The sequence below is a fragment of the Macrotis lagotis genome, chromosome 4 (assembly GCF_037893015.1).
Source record: "Macrotis lagotis isolate mMagLag1 chromosome 4, bilby.v1.9.chrom.fasta, whole genome shotgun sequence".
Lineage (NCBI taxonomy): Eukaryota > Metazoa > Chordata > Mammalia > Peramelemorphia > Peramelidae > Macrotis > Macrotis lagotis.
In genome coordinates, this window is record NC_133661.1 from 254,883,952 (window position 1) to 254,911,173 (window position 27,222).

At 34.6% G+C, this 27,222-nt stretch overlaps 1 protein-coding gene, 1 long non-coding RNA gene and 1 pseudogene across 6 annotated transcripts in view; 1 reads left to right on the top strand and 2 right to left on the bottom strand.

Moving 5' to 3' along the window:
- Nucleotides 1-27,222, bottom strand: part of PCNX1 (pecanex 1) — a 211,748-nt gene that overhangs the window by 57,050 nt on the left and 127,476 nt on the right. For all 5 annotated transcript variants that reach the window (XM_074235828.1, XM_074235827.1, XM_074235825.1 and 2 more), the window contains 11 exons: nucleotides 26,603-26,774; nucleotides 25,841-25,951; nucleotides 24,427-24,518; nucleotides 23,238-23,347; nucleotides 22,755-22,860; nucleotides 16,681-16,773; nucleotides 10,312-10,462; nucleotides 8,093-8,234; nucleotides 6,555-6,732; nucleotides 4,211-4,319; nucleotides 1,072-1,201 (listed from right to left, as the gene is read on the bottom strand). In XM_074235828.1, the coding sequence (XP_074091929.1) occupies nucleotides 1,072-1,201; nucleotides 4,211-4,319; nucleotides 6,555-6,732; nucleotides 8,093-8,234; nucleotides 10,312-10,462; nucleotides 16,681-16,773; nucleotides 22,755-22,860; nucleotides 23,238-23,347; nucleotides 24,427-24,518; nucleotides 25,841-25,951; nucleotides 26,603-26,774 (1,394 nt within the window). The remainder of the gene's footprint in view (nucleotides 1-1,071; nucleotides 1,202-4,210; nucleotides 4,320-6,554; nucleotides 6,733-8,092; nucleotides 8,235-10,311; nucleotides 10,463-16,680; nucleotides 16,774-22,754; nucleotides 22,861-23,237; nucleotides 23,348-24,426; nucleotides 24,519-25,840; nucleotides 25,952-26,602; nucleotides 26,775-27,222) is intronic.
- Nucleotides 2,285-20,818, top strand: LOC141522398 (uncharacterized). Its single transcript, XR_012478205.1, has 3 exons — nucleotides 2,285-2,464; nucleotides 5,145-5,272; nucleotides 20,745-20,818. It is a non-coding gene; the product is annotated as an uncharacterized LOC141522398 (long non-coding RNA).
- LOC141522397 (cadherin-1-like) lies at nucleotides 10,469-16,673 on the bottom strand (annotated as a pseudogene).

Here is a 27,222-nt window from a genome sequence, read left to right on the forward strand (position 1 = left end):
AAAGAAAATAAAACAAAAATTTCTTAATAGATTTTATTATACTATGTATGTAAGAAAAAATAAAACTGAAAATGGGGGATATAAATGGAAGAATGAAGAGAAGAAAGACACAATTCTATGAAAATTTACAGAAAAATTAATATCTAAGGCAAGTTTTACAAAATGTAACAGCTATCTGCCTAAAGGTAATAACAACATATGCTAGACATTTTAAAAAATACTGATGTAATTTTTAAATTATGTATTTCTATGAATGGATAAAGAGCTTAAAAATGACATCTTGATATTTGTGAGGCTAGCACAAAGTAAAAGATATAGTTCCTTCTAGATTTTCAACTACTATACACTTGGCATCTTTGAAAGTTTACATTTAGTTCTTCCTGCTTTCCCCGGCACAATGTGCAAGTTAGAGGAAAACATTCATTAAGTTCTAAATTCTTTTATGACGGATTAAGATCTATTGTCTGTTCAACCAAAATAAATTCTCCTATGAACATCTGACATTAAACTTTATAAAGGAGAAAATAATTTTTATTTCTGTTCAATAATTAACCACTATGGAACATCAGTTGAAATCGACACATTGGCATAACATGAAAGGTAAGGTCTTTGTAACATGCAAGTTATTACTTTCATAACTTCTAATTGTGGTTTAGTATACAAGAACACAAGTTCTGGAGTCAGTGAACATGACTTATTTTCAACCTCTGTTGCTTACTACTTTAATAACATGAAGCAAGTCAAGAACCTCAATTTCTTCACATGTATTAAATAACTTCTCAGCTTCTTTCCAGTTCTGGATTTATAGCCTTATGACTGTAAACATATCTGAATTGCTATCAAGCTTTCCTGCAAAAAAAAACTCCACTCTAACAATGCTGCCCATAGTGATGCAACAGAATACAAATACTATTAACACTAACAAAATAGTTATGCTTTAGCTATAAAGGAAAAAAAAGTAAATCAGCTCTATAAGCTACTTTGATTTTTAAATGTTTATAATATTATGACAGTGCTCATTCACTATTAAATTTTTTTTTAAAGAATTTTAAATAATTTAATTTTGCTTACTTGTAGTCTCTCTCCCAGAATTTGACTGGTCGAACATATGAAGTAATGAATATTGCACTTCCCAAAAAGGGGTTTAGAGGTGTAGAAAAGAAGGCAGATATAGCAGCCTGGACAAACAACATGGCTGAATCTGTGAGAGAACTGGTTAAAGAAGATACCATTTATCTTAATCAGAGAGTAGTACTATGAAAATGAAAGGGAAAACAAATTTCTTACAAATGCATTTTGGTTCCTATGATTAGGTAAATTAATTCTTTAAATAAGGGGATGAAAGGAATAGCATGAAGGCTATTTGAATGATAATAGCATATTTCTAAAATTAATTCATACAACATAAGTCATAATAATAAATTTGTACTCTCCTCCCACTAAAAAATTTCTAGAGACTAATATGATGGAATAAACTCTTAAATGAGATATTTCTTGATAATTGTAGCTGCCAACCATAGATTTCAATAGACAACAGGAGAAAGAACAGGAAGAAAAGTCGAAAAGGGAGAGAAAAAGTATGTAAAGATAATAATACTAGATTAGATTTTTTTTTAAGGTTGAGAAATTGATTTTTTTCCCTATTCTAATAAAAGATACTCAAAATTCACCATTAAAATCTATAAAATATTAAAATATGCTTTTCTATTTTTATGTAACTACTAGTTTTAATTTTATTTACAAAAATGTTTGAGGAAATTCAGAAAAAAAGATCTTGGAATTCAGTAAACATTACTGAACATTCACTATGTGTCAGGCACTAAAGAGGATACAGAAGTGTACTGTAACAATCTCAAACTTAAAGTTAAAAATCAGACAAGCAAACAAAAAATTTTAATTCAAAATAAAATGTTTTAAGTACATTAGAAAAGTAGTCGAAGTAAAACCAACCAATGCTCAAACTTTACCACTAAAGTGAACTCACTCATCCATGAATCAGCAGTTGCTTGTTCTAGGAGTTAAAGTAATTAAAATTGTAAATTCAGAGGATCTTGAGATAATAATATACTATATTTAATCCTATAAAAATTAGGAGGATCCTAAAGACAACATATAAGCTTCCATTTTGCAATAATCCTAGCTGTTTAAGGAAAAATATTCTAAAACAATTTTTATAAGCACATAAATGTATATATGCACATACTTTACATACAATTTTTATATAAATGTATCTTTGTATTTAAGTTGGATTTTTTAACCCATCTGAATTCATGCGACTGTAAAGGTTCTGAGAAACTCTCACTCTAGACTCACTATATACATGATTCTGCTAGATTTGATTCTAAATTCTAAATTCTAAAATCAACAATACTTGAAACCAGAGCAGGAAAAGATAATTTCTGACAAGAGAAACAAAGGCTGCTTCATGAAAGAGTTGGAATTTGAGCATGGTTTTGAAATATAGGTAAAATTTTAACAAACATGAGAACAAAGGATGATTAGAGGGGCTGGGAAAACAGAAAATATTCTAGGCATAAGGATTAGCTTTTTTTAAAAATTTTATTTAAGGCAATGGGTTAAGTGACTTGCTCAAGGTCACATGGGCAATTATTAAGAGTCTGAGGTCTGAGGCTGGATTTCAACTCAGGTCCTCCTGACTCCAGCTGGTGCTCTATCCACTGTGCCACCTAGCTGCCCCCCCACCCCAAATTAGCTTTAAAAAAATAAAAGGGATATAAACAAAAGCACGAGAGAACATATATATCAAAGGGTGATGATCACTCACACCAATGTTCAATTGAGGAAGAGTTTACAGACCCTGTAAAGTGATGCTTGCAATACAAGATCATATACTGAGTTCTGGAGGGCAAAGTCAACTGTGATGGGGCTGGAAGAGGGAGTGTAGACTGTAACAATCAAATCATCAGCATCACAGAAATTCTATGAACCTAATTCTATTAGATAAATATTTTTTCATAGGGTGTCATATGCTTGGGCCCATGTTTCTTTTCCACTTTTCAGCTGTGATGGTGATAGGGTATTAATCATAGTTGTGAGCAAATGCTGTTTGTTCACATTCTGCCAAGCCTGTGATCTTGGGCCCTAAGGCATCCCTATTGAAAAGTTTTCAAGTGGTGCAAATCCTGAAATGCCAAAAGCAATAACTCAACACTTATGAAACAATATATTATTCTGTTTTATTATCTTTGCCCCCAAAGATACAAACACAGATGCCCATAGTGATGCAACAGAATACAAATACTATTAACACTAACAAAAATAGCTATGCTTTAGCTATAAAGGAGGAAAAAAGTACATCAGCTCCTCTTCTGAATTTCCTATTTCTGTTGAAGAAGCCTCCCAATCCTTCCAGGTTTGAAGTTTTGACATTATATTTAAAATACTAGCCATTTAGTTTATTCCTTCTACTTTTCACCTGCAATAATTGTCCCCTGACTCAAGTCTCTTCCCACAACAGTAGCTAAAATGACTTTCCTAAAGTGTAAGTCTGATCATGTCACTCCCTTAAATTCAAAAAAATTTGAAAGTTCCCAACTGCCTCTAGCATTAAAATATACATTCCTGTTTGTTCTATAAAATAATTTACTCTCTGCTCCAACCTCTCTTTCCCAGTCAACAAGTAATTATTAGGCACCTACTTCATGTCATGCATTTTACAAAGGATGCAAAGAAAGGCAAAAAACTGTCTGAGCTCTCTCAAGGACCTCACAGCTTAATGGAGGAACCTCAATTTTTTTAGTAAACTTAGGCAAATTTACTCTCCAGTCCTTTTTATTTCTTATACACAGTTTCCACTCTTTCTTTCTATAGGCTGGCTGTGCCTTTTCCATGGAATGGGCTCCATCCTGATCTCTGCTTCAAGGCACTTACCTCAATATTTAAGCAAAACTCCACTTCTGCCTTGAGTTCCCCAAATGGCTAATGTCTTCCTGGCTTATCAATCCAGTAATTGACAACCATGAATTATATTGTGCGCTCTCTCTCTCTCTCTCTCTCTCTCTCTCTCTAACAAGGACAATTTTATTTCTGGCTTTGTATCCCTAGTACCAAGTCCAGTTTTTGATCTAGGTACCTAATCAATGCTTGATAATTACTTGGATGTTTCAGTCCATAATGAAAAATATGCAAAATGTCTTTCCTACAAAAGAATATAGATGTATTCTTGCAAAGTTTCAAAACAAAAGGATACGAGGCACAGCAAAAGGCTGGGCAAAAGCATGGAAAGCAGAGCCCCATGTAATCTGCCATGGTGCGATATAAGTATACACAAACTGCAACTTATAGAGAAGTTCCCAAAGCTGCAAGATAAGAATAGAAAAGAAAAATTACTAAGAAAATCTTATCATCAAAATTATTTGCAATTTAAGAAATTAAAAGAGACTGTTGTATCTTTTCTTCTTGTTTTTTGCTTTTTGCAAGGTAATGGGGTTAAATGACTTGGCCAAGGTAACACAGCCAAGTAAGTATTAAGTGACTGAGGCTGAACTTGAATTCAGGTCCTATCGACTGCACCACTTAGTTGCCTCCATCTTTTCTTAACAAGAAAATGGCAGGTCTTTTGATACTTGAATCAGCAGTTAGAAATTCTATGTCTACTAAAACCTCAATATATTTTCAAGAATAAAGAACATTATCCATGACCTATTTCAAGGATTTGAGTTGGATGTGGATCACTTTGATGCTTTCCAGTGGCATAGCAGTTAGGTATCAAGGGGAAGGGAAGGGGTAGAAGAAGCAAATACTTTAGGAATCAGATGATTCTTTTAAAAACTAATCTAACTGGGTATTTTTCAAAATAATAAAAAATATAAATAGAAAATATTTTCATTAGCTCTTCAACTACAAACTCATATATTCAACCCCAAGTCATAGCTGCTGAGGCTGCTGGTGGTATAATGGATAGAGCATCTGATTTGGAGTCAGGAAGGCTGCAGTTCAAATTCAGCCTCAGAAATATCCTAGCTGTGTGATCCTGAGCAAGTCACTTAGTCTGCCTCAACTTTCTCAACTGAAAAATGAAGATAATAGCAGTGCTTACCTCTCATGGTAGTTGTGAGATGATAAATAAGATAATAATTGTAATTAGCACAGTGCTCTTATTATTATTATTATTTTTTTCATAGGCCTATTCTACCAAGTGACTATAGGCGGAGTATACAATCTTCACAAAATGGGATGGCACAAGAATGGTAGAATTTTTTATGTGAATGACTGCCCCCCTGCAACTTTTATTTTCTTACAGATTAGAAAGGTAAGGTTTCACTTTAATCTAAAGGCTTAATGCTTTACAGCAATCATATGTTCCTTCTGTTGAGTCTCAACACCTTAGAAACCCTTCTCTATTCCACTGCCATTTTTATTCTGATTATTTTCTTATTTATCAGGAGAGGATATAAAAGAATAAAATGTGACTGGTAAAATCTCACAGTGAGCAAATAACTCAGATGTAAAACACTAATGATCATAATAATGAAACTGAGACCCTCTCCTAGTTACTGATGTTATAAGGGATATAAGGAATAAGGGATAAAGAGATAACTTCAAAGGAAAAAACCTGAGAATTGAGGTTTCCTCTCTGACAATTGAGGGTTGCGACCCTCAGTGAGTTATTTAACTTCTCAGGGCCTTAGGAAGATTCCTAAGATACAAACTGTAGACAGGAAGCCATCTACATTGGCAGAAGGAGTTTCCTACCTAGTGTTTCTCATTGATTTGAAATCATAGGTTCAATTTCTATCCCTGTTTCTCTAGTTAAACACTTTTAAGAAAGGAAATGTTGAACTCTTATAGTTTTATTGTTAATACTGCCCTCAACATCAAACAACTGAAAAGAAAAATAATTATTACAATAATCTTCTATTTTCCCTGCCTTTAGGATCTTCCAATTATTATAATTCATTCTACATATTGCGATTGCTCTTCCTCAAATGTAACTTCCATCTTCTCACTTACTTTCTTAAGAATCTAAGACTCCCAATTTTAACTGGTTTTCAAGGCCTTTCTGTGAAGGCCCCTCTACTTAGCCAACCTTATTTACAACTCTTCTACAACCCATAATGTGTTCCAACAATTATCTCTGTCCCACCCTCCCTTCCATATACACTACATTCATTTCTGTCTATATGCTTTTTCCTATTATTCCCACTTACCTTTCCCTATCCCCAAAATAATTCGGACTATCCAACCAGTTTTTCTCTCCTCTGTAAGAATATTACTTATTCTTCAGGACCCAGCTCAAGTCTGCCTCTTTCATAAAGTCTTTTTGGATTACTCCAGATCAGATTATTTTTCTTCTGTAAAATTCTGCTGCATTCATTAGTAAATATCACAATTTGTCACTTAGATTAGAATATCATCTCCCTGGTAGGGAATATACCTTACATTTCTCTTCTACCATTAACACTGATAAAACAAATTTAATGCTGGGAAGTAAAGATGAGTCAAATTTTGGCATAATGATCCCAAAGTTTCTATTGTTATTGTTCTGGTCAGAGTCTCTCAAGCTCAGGATAAAACTTTTAATGTTGAGTTACCTTATTGAAGAATATGGACATGAAGAAGAGATCTAATAGCATTGTCTCTGACAAAGCCTCATAGTCAAATTTGAAAAAGAGCACAGTGAAGATGACGGTGACATACTGACAAGTTGGACTGCTGAAAGAAGAACGTAGTAACTTCAAACCAGCAATGGTGATCATTAAAGCACCTAACCTATAATAGGATAAAAGGAAAATTCATAAGCTGTTGACTCTGTGACAAATCTGAAAAAATGCAAGCTAATTATCAGTCTTAAAAGGTTAAATTCATTTGATTTTTTATTTCTGGATGAAATACAAATGATTTTCTATTGCTGAATTCAAATAATATTCTTGGTTTTTTTATATGGTATGAAACCCCCTAGTCCAATTAAGACAAATTCTAAAGTAGCATGACTATTATAAGACTGCAAACAGAATGCAGAGTTATTCATTCAATCGACAAACTTCCAGTAAGTGACTACCATGTGCCAGGAACATAGTATTTTAGGAAAAGCAAAAAAAAAAAAAAAAAAAAAGACACTGTTACTAGATAATAGTACTGACTGGATAAGGAAGCTGAACTCTACTTGTACAAGGGTGGGGGACACATAATGAACATAACCAAGTAAAACACAAGATAGTGTGATGAGAGAAAAGGAAAGGTATAAGCACAGAACTCAGGAAAATCTGTAGGGGAGTTAATTATTTCCAGCTTGGAGAATCAGGAAACAGGGCACTTGAACAGAATCTGAAGGAAGAGAATTCTGAAAGGCAAACTTTAAGAAATAATGAATTGTAGGCATGGGTCCACAGAGATGGAAGAGGTAATGCTAAGTTCAAGGAACAATTTATGGTCCAGTTTGGCTAGAATATAGAATAGATGAAGAGCAGTGCTGCAGCATTATAAAATCACACTAGAAAAGGACAGGGAAATCAGACTGTGGAGCTAGAATTACAATGCTAAGTTGAGGTTTGGAGTTTAAATACAGAAGCAATAATTTTGAGCAGCAGAGTAACATGGATATACTTGTACCTTACAAAGATCATTTGTCAGCTGCAATAGTATAAGAGAAGGAACAGATAAAAGGACAAAAAAACTAGTTAGGCAAACTGACCAGGCTAGAGATATTAAGGGTCTGAACTGGACTGGTGGCAGTATGAGTGGAAAAAAGAGAAGAAGGGAGGTCTGTAAATTTTTTTAAAAGGAAAAAATGTTTTAAGAATAGGAACCAACAATAGTGCTTTGGTCATTTGAAATATCAATTTATAAAACAGGTTACAGTTTTATAGGGAGAAAAGAAAAGACAATCCACACCAGGAAGTGAAAAGCAGAATGAAAAAAAGGAAGAGAAAAAGTCATTTTAAAAATTTCTATACTATAAATTTTCTATTCACATAACAGGAATTAAATTCCTATTCACTTAATAGAAACTAAAAATTTCCTATTCACATAATAAGAAATCAATAAATATTTATTTATTGGTTACCTCACAATTTCACCTAGAACAGATCCTGATAAGAACAGCCTAGTATTAAAGGACTTTTATACTTACTCAGTATCCAGTTTCTTAGGACTAGCAATAGTCTTTGCACTGCTACTGAGCTCATTAAGAACGATCAATGGGTAGATAACATTCTTCTCCACAAAAATAAGCCATACATGAAGTTTCTCAAACCACATAATATGAGCTGCATCTAACAGGGTAACAAAAATCAAAAAGACTATGTGTCATCTTGGAATTACAGATAGCTTGGTCACTGGATAAGAAAGGGCAATCTTATACTATTCAAATAGCAATTCAAGGTTAACGAAAGCAAATATGTATGAAATTCAGTAATTCATATCCAACTCACTGCCAAATTTTAAATGATCTGTGAAATCAACAATTGGCAACTATAAGATTATAGTATTAAAGATTATAGCCTACTTTCTTCATTAAAGTTTTATTTCATTAACTTATCCTAAGACAGAAGGTAAAATTAGGTTTTTGAAACTACTATAGCATCACCTAAGCCTTTGCAGATTTTTCTTGGAAAGATTTCAGGGAATGTTCCCAGGAACAGACAGATATTATGCATATTTAGCACCAATCTATTTAATCGAGGAAAAGTATACCAAAGCACACAACAAAATAGGTTGCTATTTTGAAGAAGAGGAAAACCTGTTCCAAAGAACAACAAATGAACAAATAATTTTAAGGTCTATAAAGATCAGTGTTAGATCATATGGTGAAGAACCAGTTTTAGATACAGATTAAGTCATTAGGGAAGTTGTGATCTGCTTAATGGAAGGAATACTAACATTATTTAAATCACAGATCTAACGGAATGAATTGTGCAATTACAATTAGATGAGCAGTTCTCAGATTTTTATGAATTTAATTCACTGAACCCAATAAAAATCTAAAAAAATCATCAATTTCGTGTTTCTGTGCCTAATATTCATAATTCATTCAACTTTCACAAAGATCTATTTCAAAAAGTAAATAACCACATTTGTTCCCTAATGAAAATAATACAGATAAATGTAAGCAAACATAGTTTTGGAAAAGATACCTCAGTACCTGAAGCATTGCTCTAAAAATAGTGTAGGATCCATATATCTTCAAAAAGCTCTATCCACAATACAAATTTTTCAAATGTCTCAAATATTTGTTTCATTGAAGAAAATTACCAAGACAAAACAAGTTTTAATCTGAAATGCCTATTACTTAAAATAATGTTGCCGGGTTTTAATAAGTTCCTAGATGTCTGAAATGTTTTCATTCTGTTGTTTAATTCAATAGAATTTTTATTAAAATTAAAGACTTTGACATCACAGTTTTTTTTAACAATTTGACAAAATAAATACATTTAGTGGGATGCAATATCGTAACTAGAAAATAAGTCCATTAAAAATTAAGCATGGTAGAGTGCTGTCAAAATATTGCTACTAAAATGTCTAATTACAAATAAACTAAAAACGAATACATTTTAAATAGTTTGCTAAGTGAAAGGTCTTAAGAAGGCAACAAATGTACAAGAAAAAGTCTTAGGAGTCAAAAGTTGCATGTTGGTACACTTCAAAGAGCTCTAGATCTGAATCTGAATTCCACCTCTGATACTTATAAGCTATATGACTCTTCTCAAAGTCTTACTTTCCTCACTTATAAAATAAAAAGAATAATACTTCTTTATGTTTCAGGGGATTTTAGGAACCAAAAGTGAAATGCATGAAAAACACTTTGAAAACTAAACTAAGTGAATATATGCTATAATTATTAATCAACAAAAATTGCCCACCTTTTGAAAATAAAATTAATAAAATAGATATGCACACATATATATGTATATGATATATGATGATTGTATATAAGTATATGATAATGATGATGATGATAGATGGTAATCTATCTTTTGTAGGCTATTTGCTTTTGAGTTCTTTTTCTAGGAATGGTGATTATGAAAGGACTGAACAATACTACTCACAGAAGACAGCTGAATGACTGGGCAAAGCTAGTCAGCATGAAAAGAGATTAAACCTGGGGTGATGGTCCTAGTAACATAATCAACTTAGTTAATAGGCCAAGACTACTAAATCTTTGATAACATAAGGGCCCCACTGAAAAGATCATTAGTTTTCAAACAAGGAGTAATTTGCTCTTTAGAAAAGTTTGACAACTAAAGAATTACAGCAAAGGAAATCAGGTGGTAATAGGATTTTCATATTCAATCATAAAGCTGAATGGCATTTTTTCTAATTAAAAATGAATGTGTTAACAACATTACTTACTTCGAACTTCAAATTGGTAATATTCCTTGGTTTTCAGCAAGGGGTGAGAGAAACAGTGCCAAGGTAGCTGCTTCCGGACCTGAGGCAGCATGTAATGGGTTAAAAAGCCTACTGAACCCACCAAGGTATAGAGAACATACTTCAGGGCAGGCTAAAGAAAAAGTAAAGTACAAAAAGTAAATAGTTTTGAGACAAAAACTAAACTCACAATTAACTTGTCATTTCTCTGAATTTGATTTCCCATATAATAATGAAAATACAAATACAGGTTAGTAATAATAGATAATCTAATAGACTGTTATTGGGTAACTCTAGACTCCAAAATCAGAAAACATTTTTCTATAGTTAACAGTTTCTATTTTTTTAAAGTTTAAATCATTTATGGAAAAGTAAGGGATAACCAATTTACTATGAATGTTTACAATCAATATGGCTTCCTTTGGAGGAAAAAAGAGTGTCTCAAAGTATTGCTGATATGGCTAAGGAAAAAAACTGGGGGAAATGTTGCTGTTCCATCAGTATCCTCTGTGATTTTCAGAGCAATTTATGCACTTACTTTGGCCATCAAGATTATTGTCAGCTAGCAACAAAGCAACAATACTTTTTTAAAAAGACAAAATTGACATGTCCTGTTGCATACTATTGAAGGAAGTAACATAATCTTACTAAGAGGGTCCACTAAAAATTTGTATTTTCTATCTAAACTTTGTTCTCATAGAACTATAATTCTTTTACTACTAAATGAAACTCCAGTACATTCTTCTACCAGAATTGTTCCATTTCTCTATTTCTCTCTCTCTCAGCAGAGGACCTCATTTCTTACTTTTCAGGGGAAAATAGATTAAAGACATTTCATCTCTTATCCCATATTTTTAAACTTTTTATATCAACTTATATTTTCTCTCCTTTGTTACTCTTACTACAGAATATGTGGTCCTTGCCAAGTCCCTTTTTTCTACTTGAGTTTTATCTCATCCATTTTTGTCTCTGCTAGAAGCTTGGGCTTTTGTTAATTTCCCCTCTATATAATTTTTAATTTATCAAAAAGCAAGGGTTTCTTTTCTGTCACTTACAAAATGTTCAAGCTTTTGCCATTCTTAAAAAACCCTCACTTCACCTTAAGTCATTACTCTCTATTTCTCCTTTCCCCTGACAAACTCAGGGGAAGAGTTGTCTATACCTCCACCATTTCTCAACCTCATTTACTTCTCAAATTCGTCTTTTAAATGCTAACTCTAATTTGAGTTTTTCCAAGTAATTTATACTGTTAACAAGCATCCCTTCCAAGGCACTCTTCTTTCCTGTTTTACTGAGATTGTTCTCTCTCCTGGTTTTCCTCCTACATGTCTAATTGGATCCTTCTAGTTCTCATTTCCTGCATTCTCATTCATATCGATCATCCAAACCATGGCTTCTCGTATGTCAATACAGCTTTCCCTGGATGACAGTATCAAATGCCATGGATGCAATTTTCACCTCTGTGTAATGAATCTTAGAATTAGATAACTAGCCACAATGTCACTCTTGAACACTAGATTCATGGCACATCTCAAGAGAAATGTTCCAATGGCATCTGAAATCCAATACATCCAAAATGGAATTAATCTTTCTTCCTAAATTAAAATCCCTCTACTTAGGACCCAAAGTTCTTTTTTTAACAAAATATTTTAATAGAATTTATAAAAATGCACTTCCATGGGTTTAATTTTGTCATCATGGATCACAACTGTCTTCCACACCCACATGGTACAAAATTTAAAAGAACCTGACCAGTTTCATTCTAGAACATCATCAAAGACCGCTTGTCAAAAAAACAAGACATTTCAGGACCCAACAGATTGTATTTTGCAAAACAGGAGCACCAAAGCTCAATGGCCAGTTTGACAAAATGTTTCTGTTGTATGTGGCAATCAGTCTAAGTTCTTCCAATCAGCACCTCTACTGCTGGTCTGATGAAAGGGAGTTCTCCCTTTAAACCACTTTAGTCTATCTCCAGGAAAGATATTTGCTTGGTTAACTTAATTTTTCTTGTTATCTGTGAGTTTATCCAGGAGACATGACCCAAATTAGATACTTGGGAAATCTGTGCAGAATGCTAGAACTTTCTAAATCAACTGTCTAAAGTATAGGACAATTCCTGGAATTCTTATCCCCTACAATGAGTTAAAGCTTCCTTCCTTTAGGACAAACACCTATTAGAGAAGGAAGCTTTAAGAATACCAGTCTTTAGTGGCTGTATCAGCAACACTTCCCTGATTGGTGCATCACTATTTCATTCTATTATGAGGAAAAAACCCAACTATTCCTATTTTTGGTTAGTTTTCTGTGACATCTCTCCAACACAGTTCCACCAATAATGACACATGAACCTGTCTCCCTCCATGAACTTGAAATCTGTAGATTGGGTACTGGTGATAAAGGAAAACTTAGGAACATTGTGATATCAAATTTAAAAAATCCTGTTTGCACTGTTCTCTAAGAATGGAAAATGGTTGCTGAAAGCTTTTACCTGCTGAAACCTTCACTTTTACAAGAATTTAAAGATAAGGGGTTGGCAACGAGAGTAGAGAGAATTGATACTAGCCTTAAAAAATAAAACTAACTTTGTAAATTCACGATAATCCTTATCTGTGTTATGAGTTGAGAGAGACAGGGATAGAAAATTGATCTACCAAGTATCATCCCCTTTCTGATGCCTGGGATGACAGCCCCCAGAGGCTGTGACTTCATCCTGTAGAGCCCAGGCTCTGCTCTTAGTCATCCTCCCCTCCGCCACACATGTCAGCCAGTTTTTTAAAGCCATGGCTCCATTCATTCAGGCAATCATAATCCTGGTCTTCATCTGAGCCAGAAGAGTTCAGGGAGCTCAAGGAGGCCACCTCTGAGCCACTTCCTTCATAGTCAAACACCAGCAGAGAGTCGTAAGGGGGTGCTGTAGGATCACTGTCAGCAGCCTTCAAGTTCTCATCAATGAAATTGCCAATTTCATCTGGATTTGCTGGGCGAGGGCGATACTAGGGGATACTCATGAGTGTTGGTACCACATCATTACGAATTACTTCTGGTCGAGCATCCAGGCCCTGGTGCAGTTGACTCAGATCAAAGTCCTGGTCTTCTTCTCCACCTCCCTCTTCATCATAATAATAGACATTATCCCGGGTGTCATCTTCAGGTGGCAGTAAAGGTTCTTTCACCCCAGGCTTTCTTCGAATAAAGAGGAGCAGGAGCAGCAATAAAAGCAGCAATGCAAGGATTCCTCCAAGTACTCCCAGGATCACTGGTACATCCACACCAGCCTGGGCAATCACACCCATCTTCGAGCACTTGGATACAGCGCCTTCACCGTCACATACGTATACCTCCAAGGTATACCTGATCTTTATTCTGGTTGTCAGCTTGAGATTTATCTTGTGTTCCCCAAGTTCTAATTCCTTCTTTGGGCTCAAAAGCAGAGATTCTCTCGCATCATCTCTATAATCAACAGTTCAGTTAACACTAGCTCCATGTGTTAATTCTGCAGTGAAGGGGGAAGTGTTTGGTGGAAGATCTGGATCAATATTTATAAGCTGAGGCACTGGATCCCTCTGACAAATGTCCATCTTTCGAGGGTCTGGTATTGGGCCATTATCATTCACATCAGAGAGAATCAATAGAAGGGTTCCTGTGCCTGTGGCTGCAGGAGAACCATCATCCACAGCTGTATAGGTACTATTCTTCACATATTCCAAGTTCTCTCTATCCAGATTGTCCTGGGTGAAAATGTTACCAGTCTCAGGATTAACCTCCAGCCAATTGGCCGGATTCCTCCACATTCAATATGTTATTTTTTGTGCCATAAATTTGTCAGGATCCTCAGCAGTGTACGATGTAATTTTGTCTCCCACTGCAAAATCCTTCAGTATCTCCACTTTCAAAACTGGTGGTATAAAAACAGGGGCTTCATTCACATCCAAGACATTCACAGTGACTGTGGCTGTGGAGGTTGGGAGGATGACAGCAAATGGAACTTCATTCACTACTGTTACATGAAGAATGTATTTCTCTTTAGCCTCAAAATCTAAACCCTTGGCTGTTTTCAAAATTCCTTCATTGGTTTCTGGATCAGTGGTAACAGCAAAGAGACCGTTTTCATCATTTAGGACTGAATAGACTGCTCTCCATGCTGGGGTATTAGGAACATCTGCATCAGTCACTTTTAACCTCATAATGACTACATCAACTTCATTCTCAGGCACCTGACCTGTATACGTATTTGGGTTGAAGATAGGAGGGTTGTCATTTGCATCTGTGACTGTCATCACCGCTGGGTCAGACCTTCCCCATCTAAGTCAGCAGCTTGAACAATCAGTGTGTATTCTGGAATGCTCTCTGTCTAGACCAGCTGTGACCACACTGATGATTCCATTTTTCTGATTGATGGTGAACATACTGTCATGGGGTGCCTTGGGCTCCTGACTAAGAATGGAATAAGCAATTGTAGGTATTCTCATCATGATCCTTATCAGTGGCTGACACCTGCATCACAAAGGTACCTGGATGAGCTCCTTCCATCACAAACCCTTTAAAGACTTCCTGCGTAAACTCAGGTCGGTTGTCATTTTAATCTGTTACTCTAATTACTATCTCCATTGGATCCTCCACAGATTGCCCATTTGAAGACACAGCAAGGATGTAAAGAATGTATTTTGCAATGTCTTCTCTGTCCAAAGGCGCTGTCACTTTCAGCATCCCTGATGCTCTTTCAATAATAAAGATCCCTTTTGGATCTGCTCCTGGGCCTGTGATGCTATAGAAAACTTTTGTTTCTTTATCTCGGTTGGATTTAATCTGAACCAAATCTTTTGGGAATGAACCTTTCTCATTCTCTGGGCAGCCAATGGGAGGGATAACCCAGTCTCTCTTCTGCCTCTTAAGACCAGGACGGGAGTCAGGAAACATCAGCACTTCTGTTTGTTCTGCTTGGACAGATTCCTCTCCATGGGGATGGTGATGATGGTGGTGCTGGTGTCGTCAATGGTGTATCGACATTCTCTTCAATGTCAGTCTGGTAGAGTGTTTACCTTCAGCATCCCAGGCATAGATATTAAAGCTTGTTTCTAAATTATGGAGATGTACAAGCCTCTTGACAAGCACAACCCCTCAACAGTCACTTTGAATCTTGAGTCCTCAGGATAATAGGCATTCAGTTTTTTTCCAGAACAATTTTCAAATTTAACTTGGCCAGGACTCGGCCTTGGTCCAGGTGTGGCCGTGGCACCTCGAAGGTATAACTTTTGGAAGCGAAGCCGGGCTGGCAAGCCCTCAAGTCCTTGCAGCGCCCCAGGGTCACCTGGAGCAGCAGCAGCAGGAGGAGGAGGACGGGGCTAAGAGGCTAGTCCCTACCGATGCCCATGCTGGTGGTGGCTGGGGCAGTGGCAGGCAGGCCACGGGCACAGCTGGAGCAGCTTCAGCAGGCGCTGCCCGGGGCCGAGACTCCCAAAGTTCTTTATAGTCTCTCCCCACACCCATTCTCTCTTTTCTATACTAGCCTTCACTGCTGCCAAAATAGCATCCCTAAAGTACAAGTCTAACCACGTAAACCCTCCTGCTGCTCTACCTTCTGTGACTTCCTACTATTACCAAGACAAGACACAAATTCCTTTGGAATTTAAAGACCATCATAATATGGTTCCAGATTATCAGGTTTCTTTCATTTTATTCCCTTAACATACTCCAAATTCTAGTCAAATTCTACTCACTGTTCCCTTACCTCAGCATGCTATCTCCTCTGTGACTTTGCACTAGACATGTCTACCATCCCTAGAATACACTACCTCCCCATCTCTACTCAAGAAGATCCGTTTTTTATCAAGGTCCCACTTGTATCACATACTATAGAAAGCAGAATCAAAATTCCCTAGCTCGCTCTCTCTTCAAGTATTCATGCACTTCTTACCGCTCTATCCCTCCTCAATTAAAGAAAAGTTCCTTTTTAGGTCTGATTTTATCTTTGTATCCCTGGTGCTTTGCAGAGAGTAGATGCTTAATAACTACTTATTAGATTAGATTATATTAGAGATGAAAAGGAGTTCTCTTTTTATCTACTGAACTGCAGAATATGTTAACAACTCATAAACACATATTTAGTAATAGTTTGTGATAAGGTGATGTATCTTATCTTTATATAATATAAAAATATACATATAGTTAAATTCAAATAAAATCAAATCCCAGTCTAAACATTTAGACTAAAACCTGGATATGTATACAACATCTATTTTAAATAACTACTATACCACAACAAGGAAACATTATAAATTAAATCAAATCAGAAATGAGCAAAAAATAAGCTAATAGGGTTTCTTTTCAAGAAAAAGATTAATACTTTACCTGTAAAACTGTGAACACTGTGCTTACATGAATTGCAAAATACAGCACACCAATCACTATGCAAACTATGAGGTCAGATTGCAACCTTTCACTCTACAGAAAAATAACAGAAACAGAAAAATGAATTAATCTGATTTTATTTAAAAAAATGCATACTTTCCTACACAATCTCAATTAAAACTGAGATTAAGCCATGACTACTTTTCACTATTCTCATTTCTTCCTCATTCACAATAAATGGAGCAAAATAACCCCTGTCTCTCAATCTTTTTATCCTTGCTTTTTAAAATATAAATAAAAAAAAGTTAATGACATTAAATTTTTCATGTTTTTCTAATGGACCTAAGAAATAAATGAAAACTCTGTGAAATGGGGATTCTTTCCACTAGATCCAGATACTTTATCTCTCCATGGGGGAGGGGGGGAGAACAGGAGGGGGAGGGGGAGGACAAGTTGTCTAACCCTGGTATTTATCTCTAAAATGCCATTATTCAGCAAAGAAAAAATAATGAGGCTATACCACAGGCACTGGACACTTCCTTTCTACTTTATAAACAGAGCTTATATTTGCTCTCTGGACAGTTATTATTGTAATTGGACAGTTACACAGTTATCATTTTAACTGTAAAAATGTTTCAAAGTACAAGGAAAACGTTAGGGAGGAAAAAAGATCATTAGGCTATGGAACTCAATAGCTAAAAACATGAAAACTATAGATAAAAAAGAAAAACATATATGAATACCTACTATAAGAAGGAGGAGGCAACTTATATATAAGGTATTATTTTTATACTGATGGTAACCAAAGAAATATTATAGAGATATTATGGCACAACCTATGGTGACAGAAGATCCCCAGAATTCAGATGTGTGTGTGTATACTGACTTTCTTGTCATAAATGAAATAATATCATTTGTATTTATTTACTATCTGAAATTTGAAATTATGAAAAAAATCTACACTCACAGCACTCTCCTAAAAATAAATGTTTAAATTATAATTCCCGAAGCTGTTTGAACAGTTTACCTCTTGCACTGAAATTCAATTTCAGCAACTATCTATGAGAATATTAGGCAGCTAATTTTATGAACTAATCAAAGATCACCCATTCTCCCCTCAAACAAATTCTCAAGTATAGAGGATATATGGGTCACTAGAATTTTGAAGAATTTTATAGATATTTATTAGAGTTATACTGGTGGAGCTCTGAATGAAGCGATGTATTAAAAAAAAGAAATTGTAGCTTCAGCAAAACTATGGGAATTATGTGAAAGTCATAGTTTTTAAAAAGTACTGATATTTCCATTACTCTAGTCTTCTCAAAACATTAGGGGGCTTTATTCTACCAGTACTGGGAAGTGTGAAACATGGTGTATGATAAAGGTAGATCTGAAATCTGATTTTTATACTATTCAGTATATTCTGATTTCTGTTCTTTTTGTGCTGTCAATACTAATGTTTCCATTTTCCCAACTTCATTTCTTTCCTTCCTTCCTTCCTTCTTTCTTTCTTGCTTTCTTTTTCGTTTTTTTTTTCAAGGCAATGGGGTTAAGTGACTTGCCCAAGATTGTCTCAGGTCAGTCATATTTCAACTCGGGTCCTCCTGACTCCAGAGCCAGTGCTCTATCCACCATGCCACCTAGCTGCCCTATCAAACTTTATTCCGAAATACCTACTCTCTTCAAAGTTACCAATGATTTATTGATTACCAACTCTGACAACCTATTCAATATTCAATCTCCTTAACCTCCTGGCATCATCTGATAATGCTGACCACATTCTCCCATTGGTTTAATTATCATCTCTCCCAAATCCATATAACCAGCCCTAAGTTCTACCCTGAGTTCCAGTCACACATTTCCTAGACATTTCCACTAACCAGACATTTCAAACTGGATGTGTCCTGTAGGCAGCTTAAAATTAACATGTCTGAAACAGAACTCATCTTTCCTGTCAAAGCCATCTCTCTTCCAAACTTCCCCTACATCTGTCAGAGGTACCATCATTCCCACAGTCAACCAAGGTTTTCAATCTCTGCATTACCTTTGACATTCCCTCTCTTCAACCATCCAATCAATTATTCTATGCAGTTGTTGCTTATTCTACATCTCTCATATCTATTCCTTTTTCTATTCACAAAAGCCCCACTTTACCCATATCACCTCTAACAGATACTACTAAAAAATAGCTTTTTAAAAGCTGCCAAAGTGATTTTCTTAAAGTGTAAGACTGAATAGGTTACTTCCTGTCTCAACAAATCCCAAACACTTCCTATTGCCACTATTATCAAATAAAAGCTAGTCTGTTTGACTTTTGAAACCTGTAACAACTTATTCCCAATTGAATGATTTCAATTTTGTTATACATCATTCCTTCTTGGAAAGCTCCTCATCTTTACCTCAAGAGTCCCCTTGTTTCCTTCAAAACCATTCCTTCAATATTGAACCTTTCCAGATTCCCTCTAGTTGTTTCTGAGTCCCCCCCTACTCCCACCCAAAAAGCATTTAGATTTGCTCATGAAGTCTCCCCAGAAAGAATTCTAAGCTCCTTTAAAGCAGAGACAATTTCATTTTCATGTGTCCCATCTACATTTTTGTCCTATTCCATCCATAATACTGCTACTGGCTGAACCTTCTAAGGCATGAATGGTATAACCCATTACTCAGAACTAGCTGGTCATTCTTAGCTTAGTATTCTACCGTTTAGCTTCAACCCACCTGGGGTAGAAGGAAAAGCAAAAAAGTTTGGAGACACCACAGTTCAAATGACATTGAAAAAGTTATTTCACCAAGCATCAGTCAATTCATCAATAAAATGGGAATAATATTGTTTATTGCCTATACTGGGGTATTTGGGGTAAATTATTTTGAAAACCTCAAACTATTCTTAGAAATAAAAGCTAATATTACTCCTCAGAGTGATAAGACTAGAAAGGTAGAAAGATATCAGATTGGAAAGAGCTTTAAATGAGAAAGTTATTTATATTTATCTATGGAGGTAACAGGGCAATTGGACATAATGAATAGGAAAGTAACATCACTATGAAAATTAATAATAGTTTTGTATTTTATAACTGTTTTCACTCTGCATTGATTCTATTTAGTAACCTGTACTTTTTTTTTTTTCACATTTTATAAAAACTTCAGTCTCGGGGCGGCTAGGTGGTGCAGTGGATAAAGCACCGGCCTTGGAGTTAGGAGTACCTGCGTTCAAATTCGGTCTCAGACACTTAATAATTACCTAGCTGTGTGGCCTTGGGCAAAGCCACTTAACCCCATTTTGCCTTGCAAAAAAAAAAAAACCCTTAAAAAAACCCCTAAAAACCTAAAAACTTCAGTCTCTTTGTTTCTGAAAGAAGCAACTCATGAGTTCAAATTCAGGCTTCTCCTTTCTTAGAATGAGATATCAAAGCTTTAGTTTCCTTATTGATCACTTTTAATTAAAGAAAAACTCTGAGCTAAAGTTTAAAAGTTAAATACCATCATGAAAGATGGTAATTCTAGGGAAATTTCAGTACACTTACACATCACTTTCTGCCAGGGAGCCAAGTTATCTCTCATAATTTCAGCTACTGACAAACTTCAAGTCATTTGTACGTTATCCTTGAGAGTAGACAAACTGACTTTATCCAAACATTTTAAGCCCTTTCCTCGAGAAAAGGTGGTCTTATCTTATTCTCTGGTGCCTGTGATCTACTAGTCCTGGTTCACTATCAGCAGCCTCAGGATGCAGCTGGGTCCTATAAATTCAAAAAGCATTCCTTCAAGGTAAAAAAGGTGGCCCTGATCCCACATGGGTGTGTGTCTGCTTTCCTTAATATAACCACCCATAATACCTCACTCCCAGGATCCTGTCAATCCCATAACCTATGATATATATGATTTTTGTTTTGTTCTTTGTTCTATACTTATAAAAATGGATTGTATATTCATTTCTGGAAATCTGGCATAAAAGAAGGTAACCCATTGATCCTTTTATTGGTAGGTAGTGCCCTGTTTATAAAATATATTGCTTGGAGAAGTATGTCTCAGTTCACCTTTTTGTTAAATTTTACTTATCACAGTGAATACTTTATATCAATACCTTAAGAAAATCAATTTGATTTCCAAGTGGAAGATAAATTAAAGCTGCGAGAAACTTGAAAAAAAAAAAAAGACTATTGCACTAATCCAGGTAAGAAGTGAGAATAATATGAACTACAATGGTAATTGTATGATAAGATAGAGGAAATGCTAATGGAGCTAGGACATGGTATGAAGAGGGTGTAGAGGAAAAGGCATTTATTAAGCACCTGCTATATAACAAGTACTTTGCTAAGTAATTTTAAAATATTACTTCATTTGATATTAAAATAGAAAAGATATTGTGAGTAGAAATGATTTGATTTGCCAAAGGTCCAGATTGTCAAGGATAGCTCCAATGTGTCAAGATGGGTGACAAAGAAGACTGTAATAGGAAATAAAGTTCATAAGAGGGAAGCGTTTTAGAAGGGAGAGATCTGTGCCTCTAGGGCATCCAACTCAAGCTATCTAGGCTAGTCTCCTCTCCTCTTGTAGCCCCCACCAATGGCAGGGGCTGGGGGCCCAGGAGGCTAAGGCCCTCTCCTCTCCTCTCCTCTCCCCTCCAGAGACTGGAATACATCGAAGATGAACTCAAAAAAAGTTAAATTTCATTTTCATAAAATTTTTTAAGGATAAAAACTGAGGTACATGAATGAATTGTTGATTAAAACCCTTTTCCCCATATATTGGTTAACTTCCCTTCTTTAAGGATCTTAAAAAGCAGCCTCTGTAGGGAATCCTTCTGCGTGTCTCTAGGCTTAATTCAGCCACTCACCCTATTTTGGCTAGCTCAGTTTCACTTTACATTCCCTAACAACACCAGAGACTGAAGTAGTTAGTCAGATGTGATGTCACTATCACTAATGGGACAAAGTTAATGATAGAAATGCTGACAGTCTTTTCCTATTTTCAGCTTCTTTTTACTTTTCATGGTGATTTGGTTTTATAGAATCTCTTGCCAGGTTCTCTCCAAATTCCTTTATTCTCCACTACCTATTTTAGTTAGTTCCATAATAAAATCTGCTACTTTCCACAAGTGTTAACAATCCAAAGCAACAGTTTAGATAAAATAACAATCTAGAGACAAAAAAACATACATACACACATATATATGTGAATTATATGAATTTATTTTTAAATATGTCTCATGTTTTTAGGAATAAATGCCAAATATGAAGAGATTTTTAAAATACCTTTATTACCTGGCAAATTTATATAATGTATATTTCCTACCCTCTTTCAATTTGAATATTTGTATGATCTATCCCTAAAATGTAATGTATAGTTTTATTGTTTTTACCAATCCTAGAGTTTAGAGCAGAATCTAAGGAAGCCTGAGACTACTGTGAGAATAATTATAATGTCTTCCCCATCTTTCTTCAAGTTGTTGAGGCTCCCAGGTATAACAGATCTTTTTATTTCTGAAAGATTGTAAACTAGAGATGCCAATAGCCACAGGAGTCAGAAACTTGCTTTGAATCTCTGATGCTGAAGAGAATGGTAAGAAACAATACTCTTAAAGTCTGGATATTTAACTTGCAGCATCACATAAGAGAAAGAAAACAATTTGTGCCCTCATGGATTTCTCCTGAACCCTATTTGAGAATTAAGTTATCTTAAAAAAAAAGAATTAAATTATAAAAATAAATATTTGAAAACAATGTAATTTTTTATATCCTACCCTCAATTCAAGATAATTGTTCAATATCATTCTATGACTAATTATATAATTTAGTTTCACTGCTCTAAAATCTATTATTTGCATATTATCTATTTCACTACAATTAGAAAATCAGGTTTGGGAAGAGATGGTTCATACATGTTAAAGTTTTCAAATGACCTAAATAAAATATGTCACAACTCAATAAAAAATAATAAAATATTTATTTTATTTATCTTCCTAATAATGTGTTGGAAGTTTTTTAAATAGTGTAAAATCTGTAAAAGTACAAACTTTTCAGTGTCCATGAGTTATAGTGCCAGATTAAGGTACAAAACCTTAAAGAACTTACAACAGAATTTCTAAGTTTGTCAGGCAATGGGTCTTTTACTTCTGAGAGAGGATCTTCTGGATTTTTCTCTTCTGTATTTGGAAAAATTTTTGATTGCACCAAAGAGCTATAATATAAAGAGAAACTACATCAGACATATCAATAAGAAGTAGTAGTTCAAACAATAAAAAATCAAAGTTTCAAGAAGAAAATGAAAAGATGAATCTAGTTTAATCATGAACTAATTAATGATGCTATACTTAACAAGTCTAGGATGTTATAAGTTAATCAAGTCTATCATTTAATCTTTTCATCATACATCATACAATTTTATACCTTTCAAATCTACCACATCCTCTGAGCATATGTGGCTATAATCACCCAAATGTTTAGAAATCTAAAACAGAAGTCACAGCAGTAGTACTTTGGGGTGGGCTAAGGGAGAGAAAAACTTATCCAAAATGCTAAATTCCTTATTTAAATATGATTGTTAGTTTTACTCACAAAAGTACAGATGGATCACTACTTTGTCTGCTGAGATGATAGGATATCGCCACTAATAAACCACAAAATACAGAGAAAAGTACAGGAATATGTTGGCCATCCCAAGAATCCTGTTGGAAAAAATATGAAAATAGAGTAATAAGCCTATAATTAATATTTTCACTTTTTAGTTGTTTTTTTTGTGCAAAGCAATGGGGTTAAGTGACAACAAGGTCACACAGCTAGGTAATTATTAAGTGTCTGAGTCCGAATTTGAACTCAGGTCCTCCTGACTCCAGGGCCACTACTCTATCCACTGCACCATCTAGCTGCCCCCAATACTTTCACTTTTAATGTTTTTATGGGTAAAAGAGAATTAAATTCAACAAGAAAAATACAACACATATTTTCCAGAACAAACCACACATTTTCAATTTCAGGCAAACTTTCCTTAGGGTTACATCTTACTAGGTAAGCACTCCTAAGTATTTATGTAACCTATTTTATTTATACAATAGTTATTATCCTAGCAAGTGCAGTTAGGAAGACTCTCTTCTTCCTGAAAACTTTCTGGATAAATAATTTCTACAATTCATTAGCAAAAACTCTAATCTACTTTTCCCTTTAGAATTTTATAATTATAAGTCATTCATGCTTATTACATTTGTCTCAAAATCTACCAACTTGATTCTGGGCTGTCTCAGACCTGGTACTAAACTATCACATTACTTTTAAAAGTTATTTGTCTCCCAAGTACCTAAGATGTTATGTAAGTTGTAAATGTCTTCCATATATAAAATGTTCTGTTGCTTTGTTTTGTAACATCTATTAAAAAAAGTTTCATTTAATGGACTTTCAATAACCTTTAAGAGACTAATCTCTTATATCCATCAATCAATAAGGATCAGATGCCTACTATCTTCTAGGCAATAAGGTAGGAACTAATGATACAAATATATTATCAACTAATTAACCACATTTATAACTTCTAAATTTAATTTCTGCCTTAACCACTATTTAAGAAAGAATTCTAAAAAAGGTATTCCCTCCAAATCACTCTTAAATCACTTAAAACAATATACAACATATTAAGACTGTGCTAACACTATGGTTAGTAAAATAATATAACTGAGATTACAAGAAATGCAAAAAATATAACAATCTTTATTAAGTAGAAACTTAACAAAATAAATTTTAACTCATTGCTTACCCTTAGAGCGCCATAACACAATCCATATAATAATGCTACTGCCACAATACTACAGATGAAACTGTAAAGTGCTGCAAGCAGACTTGTGGTGGCTAGACATTTGGAAAAAAAATGTGTTAACTTTTTGTAATCATCTATAGATAAAAACTATAGATTTAAGTGTGTTTCTTTGAGTTAAATGGTCTCTTAGTTCTGTGAATCTTAGAAATTTTAAAGTCAAAATATTGAGAGGACTAGAACCAAAGTATAATTGAAAAGTCTGGTAAATAACTTTAAAAATCAGAGAAATAAAATTATAATTTTTTTTTAGTTTTTTTTTCAAGGCATTGGGTCCAAGGTCACACAGGTAATTATTAAGTGTCTGAGTCTGCATTTGAACTCAGGTCCTCCTGACTCCAGGGTTGGTGCTCTATCCACTATAAAATTATAATTTGATGAAAAATCCTTTTAAAAGGTAAAGATGGAGGAATGAATCATAAATGTAAATAACTCAGGCAATGAACAGGAACTAGGAAAGCAAGGTGATAGGAAAAACTAAAATAAAGAATAGTATAATTTTTGCCATTTCCCATTCTGGTTTTGTGAGGCACTTTCTACTATTAAATTCACTGCAAAATTTTAAATGACTAAATGAACTATTTTAACTAAAGATGTAGTAAGAAGAAACAAAGTAGAAAAATGAACTTGCATCTTTTTTTTAAAGTTAGAATTAGGTAACAGCTGAAACATTAATTATAGGAAAACAAAAGTCATTACACCTTGTATGGTAATCTTAGTATTCTCCTATCATTCCATCACATTTTTTTTAGGTTTTTGCAAGGCAAATGGGGTTAAGTGGCTTGCCCAAGGCCATAGAGCTAGGTAATTATTATTAAGTGTCTGAGACCGGATTTGAACCCAGGTACTCCTGACTCCAGGGCTGGTGCTTTATCCACTACACCACCTAGACACCCCCACATTTTTTTAAAAGACAGGAAATTCTGATTGAAAACAGATTTGATACTGAAGCCCCCCCCCAAGCTTCTATGCTGGTATTCTCTTTCCAAAAACAAATGAAAAAAATTCAAAAAAGAAAACAAATACAAAACAGTATTTAAAAAAAAGTTATATTTATCATTTCTCTCAGACTACTGGAGTTTTTGGGGAAGGATAAAAGCTTTCCTAATTGTGTTAAATCTGATATTACTATAAACATAAAAACTTCAAGCTTTATTAAAATAGTATCATCACTTCTTTATAAGAAGCTCTAATTTCAGTAACTTTTCTTTGAAAAACACATTTGATTAAATTAAATTGTGATCACTTTTTGACACAAAATAAGTAATTCCATCTTACTTCAGGTCTGAAAGTAAAATAAATTACATTAGATTAGAAATTTTGATACTTTTCTCTCTGATTAATAAAATGTACTCACCATTGCCACCAAACACATGAATATCCAATTGTTCACAGAGGTACATCACAAATGTATTCACCTGAGGCAGGAGTCCAACAAAGAACACTATGGGGAAACATAGTGTGAACACTACCCCCCCCACAAAAAGAAATGACATTAAATTAAATTAATATAAAGATCTTTATAGTAACATATCCCTCAGTTTCTTTAAGGATTATAAAATGGTGACATAATATCTAGAATTAATATTTTGGTTTAAATGATTATTTTAACATTTTAAATTTCCTGAAAAAAATCTACTTCAGTGCTTTTATTTTTATTTTTTTTTTAGGTTTTTGCAAGGCAAACGGGGTTAAGTGACTTGCCCAAGGCCACACAGCTAGGTAATTATTAAGTGTCTGAGACCGGATTTGAACCCAGGTACTCCTGACTCCAGTGTCGGTGCTTTATCCACTATGCCACCTAGCTGACCCCCTTCAGTGCTTTTAAATAGGAGCACTTAGTACACAACTCACAAGGGCATGAGCTTCATTTATTCTGCTTAATAAAGATATTAAATGAACATTTTCTAAAAAACTTTTCATAGCATACATAGTTTTTAATTCTGAGAAGCCAGACTTTTTTCCCCTCCACTAAGCAGATTAACATAAATAATCAAGAGAATTACAGCATGAACATCTTCTTAGATATGGCATCCAACAGCTAATCTGATTCAGTGAATACTGACTGTATATTAATAAATTAATGTTGATGATATAAGACAATTTAAATAAGACTCACCTATAACTAAATCCCTGGCTGATATAAGCAGCAGTGGATTGGTGAAGACCATTCCATATAACTTGAATCTGGTTGTGGGAAGATTTCTGCTACCATAATCCAGGAGCCAAATAAGACCACAACATAAACAAAAATAAACTGGTCTACTATAGGCTATGATGCGATTATGACCCTAGGAAATGATAAAAAAAAATTAGTTACTGAAAATAATCAATTAATTAAAAATGTAGCCCTTTATTGTCTATTTATGTTATCCAACAACTCAAAACATACTCTCACCTTTTTGTGGGGGGCAAGGTTATGGGGTTAGGTGACTTGTCCAAGGTCACACAGCTCAGTAATTATTAAGTGTCTGAGGCTTCAGTCCTTCAGACTCCAGGACCAGTGTTCAGTCCACTGTACCACCAAGCTGCCCCTCCTACTCAATTTTAAAAATATCAATCAAATGAGGACTTTCTAGATTAGGTAATCCAACCTCTGCCTTACTCATCAGTTTTAAGCACAACAAAGCAAGAGACAAAAAGATTAGGTCATTACTCTCTACTCTACCAATAATGCAGAGTTTCATTCACACTACCATACCTGGAATACTACTCTCTTTATTCATCTCGAAGTCCTGG